An 11401-nucleotide genomic window follows, 5' to 3' on the forward strand; every position below is an offset into this window, starting at 1 on the left:
CAGATACAATTGCTGGATGCTCGGTGGTTTAAGCATCCGGCTGCAGAGCCAGAGGCTGTGAGTTCGATTCCCCCACGGTGCCTCCTTAACAGGACTTGATGATCCAGAGGCTCCCTTTCAGCTCTGCAGTTCTGAGATGATGATGACTGAAGAAACCTTCATTCAGCCAACACTGTGTATGACCTCTTTTAAAACCCTGGCGCTGAATAACATGGAATGCCACTACATTTTTGCCCCAAGCAATAATGGTTCTTTCCAGGGCCGACTTCACCTTGCCTTCTTGTTTTGACGTGTCTGTTCCAATGGACGCCCACTGCCCTGCACGCAGGCCACCAGTCCCTGTTCAGTTTCTTAACAAGAAGGACGTTATTGCAGGATCAGGGCCCAAACAGTTCCCCCAATAATTTGCCAAGTGGCCTTTCCATTTTCTTTCCCTTCCCTACAGATTCGGGGGACAGTCTCTCGCATACCACCTCCTCCCCACAGCCTTCGCCGGCGGCTTCAGCCCATGCCTTGAGGATTCTGAACCCGTCCTCGTTGGTGGATCAGGCCCCCACTGATACCTCAGCCGCAGAGGAGACGGGCAGCGAGTCGGAATCTGTTTTCCTTCCTGACTATCTCTTCTTATCCAACTGTGAGACTGGGAAACTCACCCACACCAGGTATTTTCTCACCGGGGAAAGAAGACAGCTGAGGTGAGGCCATCCAGTGAGGTGAAGTCCGGGCCAAATGGCCCAGCTGGCTCCCCCACTTGGGAGGGCTTGAGCATGGCCAATTTTTTCCTGGGTGCCTGCTGGAGATGGATCAAGGCAGGGCAGGTGACATTTAACTGCTCAGTGGTTTAGACATCTGGATGTGGAGCCAGGGGTTGGGAGTTTGATTCTTCATTGGACCTCCTTGATAGAGACTGAATTCGATGATCCAGAGGGTCCCTTCCAGCTGCCGTTCTAAGATTAAATCAAGTCCAGTTAAATTATGATTTTAAAACCTAGTCAGTAGTTTAAATTTTTTTTAAAAAAAATCCAATTCAAATTGGATTTTTAAAAAAAATGCTTACTGACTAGTGATTTTAATTGTGATTTAAATCAACTTGATTTAAACCAAATCCACCGTTGAACAAGGCCATCCAAATGGAAGACAGTCGTCTCAGCCTGCTTGGGAGTACCTAGTAATACATGCATTTGACAATTAACAGATGAATTGATTGATTTTTTGAAAAGCCAACCTAAAATGCCTTGACAAAATACAGGCCATGGGAGAGCCGATATCTGAGGTTGAGTTGAAGTTTGGTGATGATCGCGCACAACAGTATCGAGCCCCTCCTTCAGATGGCTAGGGTTGGGTGGCTCTTGTTAAGTGGCGCGGCTTCACTGTCATGAAATGATGCTCAACCATCAAACCCACTTCCTCTTCTTTTGCTTTCCTTCCAGGTGCCACAGCTGGTCCAATTCTGACCGGTCCTTGGAGCAGACTTCGTCAGATGATGTCTTCATTGACTTTGTAGCATCCCAGCCCTCGCTTTATTTGCACCCTTCCAGCAGCCTCCTGCAAGATCTGGTCCAATCCATAGGTCCAGGGGCCCTTTCCAGGAATCCGGACTCCAGCGGGCCCCCTTCCAGTGATTTCTCTTCATCCTCACCATTGTCAGGACCTCCTTTAACGCCAACCTTCCTGGCCGATAAAAGCCAGAGCACTTGTGCTTCGGGTGTGGCCGAACTGGACCTTCCAGTCAATATGCCGCCGCCAAGGCCTCCCAAACCGACTCACTTCTCGGACAGAAGGGTTGAGGAGCAGCCCACTGGGGCTCTTCAGAACGGACATGCCGGGATCTCAAACGCTCAAAGGGCTGTGGTGCCGAGAAGGATCTCCCTGTCAGGTCTGGACACCATGAGGAATTGGAGAGGTGAGGGGCTGTTAGAAGAAACACAACCACCCACCACCCTGACTTTCATTATTCTGCATCATCTTCATTTTTACAAAGATGGGGGGGGGGATGCTTTTCTGGAGTATATGTCCCAAAAGCTGCTAGCCATGTTCTAGTACTCTTAAAAAAAACAAAACAAACTTTTCATTTCTTATCTTTCTCCAAAAAAACTTGGCGTAGAATAGAAGTCCCAGAATCTGCCAGTGAGCACCTCTCTCTCTTTCTATCGTTCTAATTTGCACAGCTTAACTTTCTAAGTACAGTGGTGCCTCACATTACGTTAATTCGTTCCAGCGAAATCGCTGTAGAACGAAAACGTCATAATGCGAAAATAAAAAGCCCATTGAAACACACTGAAAGCCCTTCAATGTGTTCCAGTGGGCTGGAAACTCACTGTCCAGTGAAGATCCTCCATAGGACGGCCCTTTTCGGTGGCTGTCTTGCAAGGAATCCGTCCCAGAAAACAGCGGGGAGCCATTTTATTTACCTGGTGGCCATTTTGAAACCGCTGATCAGCTGTAGGAAAATCATCATTTAGCGAAGAATCGGTTCCCGAAGCAGGGAACCAATCATCACAAAGCGAAAAACCCCTATTCAGACCATCGTTTTGTGATCGCAAAAACGTCGTCGTAATGTGGTTTTGTCGTAATGCGTGGCAGTCGTAAAACGGGGCATGACTGTATCGGAATCCATAAGATTGCAGAGTTAAGAGCCTTGCGGCGCAGTGGTGAAACTGTGGTACTGCAGTCAAGCCACTGCTCCTGACCCAAGTTCACTCCTGATTTCGATAAACTGAGTACCCAGCTTGCTGGAGAGGCCATGTGTAGCCTGCATAATTCAAACTTTAAAGTGCTTTACATACTGTGGGGCGGTATAAGAGCAGCACACTTTGCTTTGCTTTAAGTATGACAGCCTAGCCAGTTACCGTTTGTCTGATTATAATTATAATGCTCTTCAAGCCACAGATTGTACTATGAGCGATTTTAAGACAAAGAAACGCTTATCTTCTTGGTCCTTCCACCATTTTTGTTTGTCAGTTGCTTAAGGGTTCTCTTTTCCTCCTCCCCTCTTGGTTTTCCAGCTGACATGGAAGAGAATTCCTTAAGACGCAGGGATAAGAGGCTTAGCTTGAATTTGGTAAGTGTTCTTTCGTCCTGGTTTTTACCCACCCACTTGTGTACATTTTGACGTTCAAATGGACACTCTAGTAGAGTTTTAACGAAAATAATAATTACAAGCAGAAATCAGCTGATGTGTCAAAAATATGAATTATCCAACCATGCAAAGCAGAAATAACCTTTATGGTTCCTTCTTCCTCTTTGGGGAAAAACTGAATCAAACATGGCTAGACCAGAATGTTACTTTTGGGTCCAACGTATTGATCAAAAAAATTTATTTTTCCAATTTCGACATGGTAAATGAGATGTTAATAATCCAGCATCTTCTGTACTCAGAGGGCATAAATGCAGTTTAATCCATAAGGAGCTTGGGGGTGGACTGCATGATACCTTGAATGTAAAATGACCCCTCTGTGAAGTTGTTGTCATAGAGGTCTTTAATTTTGTTCCAAAATTAACCCTAAATCTCTTATTCTCTGCTCCCTCGAGTCCAAAATTCTGTGTTCAGAGCGTTGACATAGAGGTTGAGAGTTCAATGCCCGACTGTGTGTCCTTAACAGGGGCTGGACTCGATAAACTATATGGTCCCTTCCAACTCTGCAGTTCTTAAATTATGACAATGATTGTGTTGGTGTATTGGCCAGAATTCAGTTGGTGTAACATCTCTGGAATGGCAAATTGCCCCAAGTTAGGAAGTTCCTTGGTGCATAACCTCCACTCTGGAGCTTTGTTATGGAGTGTGGACTTTTCCCGTTCTTTGTCGTTCCTGCAGCCCTGTCGGTTCAGCCCTCTATATTCCTCCACATCCAACAGTTCTGAGGACAGTTACGTGCCCATGCACCCCAGTGCTTCCCCACCGGTCCTGGGTTCTGATTGCACTGCCGATGGCTATATTCCCATGAGTCCAGGCTCGGCTACGTTTACCCTCTCGGGTGGCAGCACTGAAAAACTCTCCAGCCCCCTCCCCGAGCTCCCCACGGACCTGGAACCCCCTCCAGTGAACAGGGACCTCAAGCCCCGTCGAAAGTGTAAGTCTCCAGCTACTGTATCTGCAGTGTGGGACAATTAAGCAGATTTTGGAGAGCTGTGTGAGTCAGTTTGTGGCATACAGCAAGTGGCTTAGGAAATCACTGTAATCAAAAGGAGTTTATGCAGTTCTGTCCCGGAATATCAGCACTGATGCCCTTCCTGGGCCGGGCAGATGAGTCTGTGAGGTCCCACAATGCTTTGGGTACGGCACTGCGAGAAATTTAAAGTACCAGGTTAGCTTACCAAGCAGAACTGGGGAAGTTACTTCTAAGATGGAATTGCCTGTCATGTTAGTTACGAAGCCAATTATACTTGTTGTTTTTAAAACCAACGCTTTACTTTCCTGTTTCTCAAAGTAGACATTTTTTCTTACCTACGTATAAAGAAACTAACTGGTTCAAACTCACCTCCCTTCTCCTTCCTGTATTTTGTCATTACCACAACACCTACAACAAACATCCTTCTTGGCTGAATCAATGACCTTCTTTGGCCATGAAGAGGGTGGCGCTGCACAGGAAGTATAGGGCTAGTAGCCTATTCAGTCTACGAGGACCTTGCTTTCCACTGGCAGGCTCACTCTCTTCTCTCTCTGTTTGAATCTTTAGTCCGACCGCCTCCGCTGGACTTGCGAAACCTTTCCACCATCCGAGAACATGCTGCCTTAACCAGGACGTGGACCGTGCCTTAGTAAGTGGTAGCCAAGCCTGTTACAGGAAGCTTTCGAGAAGCTTATGATCGTGAATCTCCGGATCACAAGAGGACTTGGATTAGACAAGTACAGTTTGAATCCTAGGGAAAGGGCCGTTTAAAATCCCGGGTCTAAAGTCACTTTGCTAACTTTCTAACGTCCTCAGCAAATTTACAGGGGAGAACAAATCTGCCATAGAGTTAAATCCATGAGATTCAGACTAAAGTGAGTGGAACTTACATTCCATTAACAACAACAAACAACAATTTAATAATGACAGTGAACTCCTGTAAATGTTTACAACTTGACTTCTAATTTTGAGGTTTGACCCTCAGGTCATCCTCCTGTACCAGGCAAGGCTGAGAAACAAGAAGTGTGTGTGCTGCAGATGATGATGATGGTGATGATTATATATCAGGCAAAAACAAAAGAAAAATAAAGAAGATGGAAATGTTGTGGCACCTTAAAGACTAACTGCTCTATTGTAATGGGAGCTTTCTTGGACAAGCCCAGTTCCTCAGACATAAGAGTGGGGCAATTATGATGTCATATAAGACCCGTCAAAGGCCGTGTCTTTCTATTTCTGTATGACCATCATCATCTTAGAACTGCAGAGCTGGAAGGGCCCCTGTCGAAGAGGCACAGTGGGGAATCAAACTCCCGAACTTTGCCTAAACTACGGAGCTATCTAGGTACCAGACTTGGAGATAAAGAATTGGGAAAATGAATAAAATGGACAGACCTGGCAATAGAAACAACTCAATAGTGGACGAGACATACTTCAGTGGTTCCCATAGTCATTGGGGCATTGGGGACAATGACATGCTATTTTATAAAAGGTTATAATCAGCTACAGATCTCTATCAGAGCTTCAAAAAACTGCAATATTAGGAGCAGCTTACATGCTACACCAATACCTAATGTATATTTAGTTTTTTGTTAAAACTTGTATGTTATATAATATCAACGATTGTATTTAATAATAATAGTAGTAGTAATAATAATAGTAATAATAGTAATACTGCTGCTGCTGCTGCTGCTGCTGCTACTACTACTACTACTACTAATAATAATAATAACAATAGACACCTTGAACTACTACTACTACTACTACTACTACTACTACTACTACTACTACTACTACTACTACTACTACTACTAATAATAATAATAATAATAATAATAATAATAATAATAATAATAATAATAATAATAATAATAGACACCTTGAACATAACTTGCCAGAAATGTCTGGAGCATTGACAGTGCAATTCCAAGGGATGCCAGAGTTGAAAAGAAAGAATTGGAAAAACGAACAAAACCCAGAGACCTGGCCATCAAAACCTCTCGCTTTTAAAATGGCGGGCAGGTCTTCCGAGTGGGCCCTGTGGGCCTGTTTGCGTAGCTAAATCTCACTTTCTGAACGTCGTTGCTTTGCTGGGCTTTGCGCGGGTCTCTTCCCCATGCAAGCTCTGTCAGGTTTTGGCTTTGTTTCAGAGCATCTGGAAAAGCTCTCCCTTGACTTCTCATAGGTTTTGTTTTTCTGACGGTTTCTATTTGATTTGATTCTTCTCTCTCCCCCCTCCTTCTTTCCACCCTTAGCAATCGAACGAGCTTTATCTCCCCAGAAAGAGATGGCATTAATTCAGCGAGGGTCTTTGCCAGCTCCATTTCCGGACAAGAGGAAGAAAGTTACATTCAAATGGTAATCCGTTTTCGCACAGCTCTTCTTTGAAAAAAAATCATGTGAACGGAAAAGCTCGGAGAGAGAGGTCCATTTTTAAATGAAACATGTGGCACGGGCTCCCCTTTGGCCTATCCTCGAAACTCATTGTAAAAACACAAGGCCCCCTTGGACACAGTGATAAGAGGAGGCCTTCTTTCCCTACTTAACAGATCTCTGTTCTTCCTGCCAGTGTCACCGGCAATCCTCCAAATTACCCTAATGGACAGACGTGGTTCTACCCCGGGCAGCGCATTGAATGCAAAGAGGGAAACCCAGCGCTCTCCTCCTTATTTGGGGGGCTGGAATTGTTCCGTCACATTCTTAGGAAGGCACAAGACGCCAGGGAAACGTTCTGGAGGATGGGCTGCAGGAATGGGAGTTTTCTAGACCACAAATACCACAGTTCTCCATCCTGGGAGTTCTGCCTAGCTTACAGACACTTTTTTGTTGGTGGGTTTTTGTCCTCCCCCCTTCCAGCATTTATATTGTTTGTTTTGATTATTCACTTCTGGAGAAAGGTTCACTTCAGGAGAAAGGTGGGGTACAGAGATGGGCACGAACTGCCGATTTGGCAGTTCATCCCAGTTCGTTTGCCTCCACAATGGGTATTCGGCCGTTCGGCACCCCTGCCCCATTCGGCAGGCAGTGTCCCAGCTTCCCTGCCCTACCATACTGTCAGGTGGATTTTTGAGAAGTAATCTTTTAAAGCTCTGGAGGAAAGGAAGATCCATTAAGCAGGGTTAGCAGAGATAGCTGGAAACGGCCACAATCAGAGGTATTTCACCTCTCCGTTCTGCAGATGAGAGGGCTTCTTACCTTCATGCCTTGTGGATCCTTTTGCCTGGCCTTTACAACTGTATTTCCTCAGTATTCATGCTTTTACACTGTAAGCCTACCAGCGTGCATTTATTAGTTTTTTAATATCTGTGGTGCATTATTTTTTCTTTCTAATTTTAAAAAACAATAATTTCTAAAATAATTTTAATTTCTGAAAACCATTTTTAAAAAGAAAATAATGGCTTGTTATCGACAGGAGCATCAGCAAGCAACATCTCCCTGTAACGGAGCCTTCCCATGGCCAAAGACGTTTAATGTTGACTACTTAGCGCTGGATTTTAACTCTGCTTCTCCATCCCCTGTTCAAAAGGTAGGTCTTATGTACGGAAGCGAGAGAAATCCCACTTTTGCATTTTAATGCGAAATGATCTTATTTGGCTATACTGGACTGATAGGCAAAATTGAACGTAATCATCTTTCACCACTCTGAAATTTTGTTAAAAAAATTTCTCTAGGGGAACAAAAATGCATACAGAGGTGTGTACCTTAGGTCAGTGGTTCTTAACCTTTGTTACTCGGATGCTTTTGAACTGCAACTCCCAGAAATCCCAGACAGGACAGCTGGTGGTGAAGGCTTCTGGGAGTTGCAGTCCAAAACTCCTGAGTAACTCAAGGTTAAGAACCAGTGCCTTAGGTCGATCTGCAAACAGAAATGTATTTATTGAGGAAATAACATATAAAATAGTATATACTGAGGATATTGGACAAAACAAAACAAAAACAAAAGGCACAAATACTGTGGCACATTAAGGACTAATTGCTGTATTTCAATTTGAGTTTTCACAGATTGAGCCCACTTCCCCAGACATAAAGCACTCTCTGGGCAGTTTACAATTTAATTAAGCAACCTCAAGCCAGCTACCTAAGCCCATCGGGTTCAAACTCAGGTCGTGAGCAGAGTCTTGACTGTAGTCCAGCAGTTTAACCACGGTGACCTGAGGCTCCTCCTTCTTACATAAGAACAAGACTATATGACTGTTATATTCCTACATGGCTCAAGAACTAGGTGTAGATACAGATAAGGAACAAAGTGACAATGTTTTGTTAAGGAAGCAGTCTTTAAGGTGCCACAATGTTTTTGTCTCTTGGGGTTCTTTTCGTTTTGCTTTGTTACGGACTTGGTGTCATACGCTTGCACAGACAAACATGGCGACTTCTTCGAAAATGCATACCGAGGAAGCTTTCTTTCAAATAATTGTTCGCTAGGGAAGTTTCGCTGCAAAAATGGTGCAAAAGTTTCTACTCATGAAAGTATGCACATGCTTTCATGCGCTGGCACTTTTTTTTTAAAGTTGCAAACAGTGGCAGAAAGAAGTCAGAGAAAACTTGTGCTTCGGGGAGGGGACAGAATGCAAACTATAGAAAGCAAAAGACAAAGGTCCTGCCTCTGTCGGAGGAAGCCTCATAACAATTCTCACGCCAGCGAGTGGCTTCTTTGAACAATTTTATTTTTGTAGACAGAGCACTGTAGGCATCCCATACAACAGACTCATTGGACAGAATCCTGTCGATTTCACACAACCTGACCTGCGAGCCTATCTGGGCTGCCTTCTTTCTCTTGTGTGTGCTCCTCCTCCATCTCCCTGGCTTTGGCAAGCAAAGAGAGGGAAGATCTAGCTTGATCACCCCTTAGGTGCATTTTTTTCCTGACCTTCGAAGGCTGGACTCCCACAGGCCTTGCCCAATGAACGGACTGACGCAGAGAGTAACTTTTTCTCCTTTCTTCAAGCATAGCCACGTACTGCCTGTCCCTCATTCTGGGCTGGGAGACAGGATGACAGATGGGGCCTTAAGTGTTAAACTGGCAGTAGGGGTGACAGATGCTCTTCTCAGCTGATCTCAGCTTCACTTCAAGGGAGGGGAAAAAAGGGAATGCCAGCCAAGGGTGCCCTCCTGTTGCACTCCTCGGCTTCCCAGACTTAAGATCCTCCATTCGCTTCTGCATGCGTTCTCATATTTTACTTTTATCGTCTTCCCTTTGCCAGAAACCTTTCCTCTCTGAAGAACAAAGGGTGGACTACGTCCAGGTCGACGAGCAAAGGACCCAGGCTCTCCGGAACACTAAACAGGAATGGACGGACGAAAGGCAGTCGAAAGTTTGAGGCGGAAAAAGTGGCCGGCCGGCTTGAATTTGGAGAGCTTTGATTTTTGCACATGGACATCCAGGTTGTTGCAGCACCGAGAGCGAGAAGCTGCCAATATTGCAGGTGGTGGGGATGGCTCTGGTGTTCCTCCACTTCTGGAACACATCAGTGGGAGATGATGGATACATGGCTTACCAGAGTTATACCATCGGTGTCATCGCCTTGATCGCCCCTTCCAGCAGAGATCCGTGGTACCATTGTAGGATCTGAACTTGGGCGCCTCTGAACGTTTCACGGGAACAAAAGCCTTCTTACATCACATTTTGATTACTGTGTTTCCCCCCCTGTTGTTGTTGCTGTTTTTCTTTTTAAATCCTCATTATTTTAACAGATGCTGCCTCTTCTGTAGCATCTGGTACTGACAAGTATCGGAGAAATAAGGGCTAAGCATAAGAAACAACCTCAAATACTTTGTAGAAGAAAGAAGAAGGATGGGATGTCCTTTGAAATAAAATGCTCTGGCTTTGTTGGGTGTAGTGGATAGAGTGATGGACTAAGACTCTGGAGACCAGGGTTCAAATCCCCGCTCAGCCATGGAAACTCACTGGGTGTGTGGAACTTGTACAACCACTCTTTAAATGTCCCACTTACCTTGAAAGCCCTAATCGGGTTGCTATAAGTCTGTTCTGACTTGACGGCACAGAACTAACTAACTCATGTAAATAGACCTTCACTGCACTGTTTATGTTGTAAATGTGTTATCGCCACCACTGTCATCATCCCGACCAGGCATCCATCACAATTAACACCCTCATCTCCGGTGGCTTTATTGATGTGTTGAGGGAGGGGCTGGGATAGGGCCCCCCCCTTGTCTGCTAGAAAGAGTCACTTAAAATGTAATATATCTTGACATCAACTGGGTCCCCAGTCTTTACTCTCCAAAGAATTAATGAAAAAGACAAAGCTCTCTGTGCCTCCAAATCACAGCGTGGTTGGCAAAGTTATTATTTGTGCTGAAGAGTGGGGTGGGTCAGGGTGGGCCAAAACAGAGCAGCGTCAGTGGTGCTGTTTATGGATCCCAGAAGACAAGGCTGTACTGGATCACACAACTCCTTAGGATCCCAAGTATGATCAACATTAGGAGACGATCGTAACAAAGGTAAAACTTTTCAGCACTAAGAAATTTTACTTCCCATATTGCCCCTGAACGAAACAAACGAGGGCATTTCCTCTACGGGACTTTGCTGGGGGAAAACATTTTGTCAAATGTTCTTTAAAGCCAAGCAAAAAAAGCAAAGTGTGCTGCTTACAGTATATACCGTCCAGTTGTGCTTAAAGCTCTCTCTCTGGGCGGTTGATAATTCCATGATGCAGGCTACACATAGACCCACCCTTCTGAGCTGGGCGCTTAATTTACTGACCTTGGAAGGATGGAAGGCTGAGTTGACCTTCAGCTGGTTCCCTGGATCCACTGGGATGGAACCAAGCCGTGAGCAGAGTTTTCACTGCAGTACTGTAGTTTCTGCCACTGCACCAAGCTCTTTTAGAATTCTTACGTCCTTCCTGAATATTGGGAAAGGAACATTGCCTTCATGTCCTGTTTGGGGACTTCCCAGATGTCGTCTGCTGTGGGAGAAACGGGGATTCTTGCATCTTGGGTCACGTCAAAGAAGACTTCGTTCTCATGTTATAACAGGCAGGACCTGCAAGAAAAAGTGTCAGTGTAGGATGAACTTGTTTGACAAGGTTCTTTTTTTAAAAAGAAGACCTAATTTTCCCCAATCTTTGTGTTTTCTTTCCTCCCCCCCCCCCCGATCCCCAGCTCCAGCATGCTCATTCTTCCCTCTGGTTTCTCACTAGTTCCATTTGGGCTACACAGGCATCATCATACCACCCTCCACTTTGCTGTTAGCATTAATGGGATTCCCCAAAAATGCACTCTATGGGCCTTCTTCCAGGTTCCCAGCCGCTCCGTTCCATTCTTCCCTTAACCTG

The 11401-nt window shown here is 45.0% G+C and overlaps 1 protein-coding gene across 2 annotated transcripts in view; it reads left to right on the forward strand.

The window, feature by feature from the left end:
• The window catches only part of GAB3 (GRB2 associated binding protein 3), a 49286-nt gene extending 39344 nt beyond the window's left edge, over positions 1-9942 (forward strand). Inside the window, exons 3-10 of one of the 2 annotated variants that reach the window (XR_013538805.1) lie at positions 446-662; positions 1431-1903; positions 3006-3061; positions 3815-4070; positions 4677-4758; positions 6362-6464; positions 7519-7812; positions 7957-9942. Coding sequence is in view for 1 of the 2 variants with exons in the window: in XM_020784316.3 (XP_020639975.2) it covers positions 446-662; positions 1431-1903; positions 3006-3061; positions 3815-4070; positions 4677-4758; positions 6362-6464; positions 7519-7632; positions 9308-9424 (1418 nt within the window). In the remaining variant the exon portion in view is untranslated. The remainder of the gene's footprint in view (positions 1-445; positions 663-1430; positions 1904-3005; positions 3062-3814; positions 4071-4676; positions 4759-6361; positions 6465-7518; positions 7813-7956) is intronic. The other variant, XM_020784316.3, reaches the window with a different exon arrangement.
• The last annotated feature ends 1459 nt before the right edge of the window (positions 9943-11401 follow it).

The sequence above is a fragment of the Pogona vitticeps genome, chromosome 11 (assembly GCF_051106095.1).
Source record: "Pogona vitticeps strain Pit_001003342236 chromosome 11, PviZW2.1, whole genome shotgun sequence".
In the NCBI taxonomy this organism is placed as follows: domain Eukaryota; kingdom Metazoa; phylum Chordata; class Lepidosauria; order Squamata; family Agamidae; genus Pogona; species Pogona vitticeps.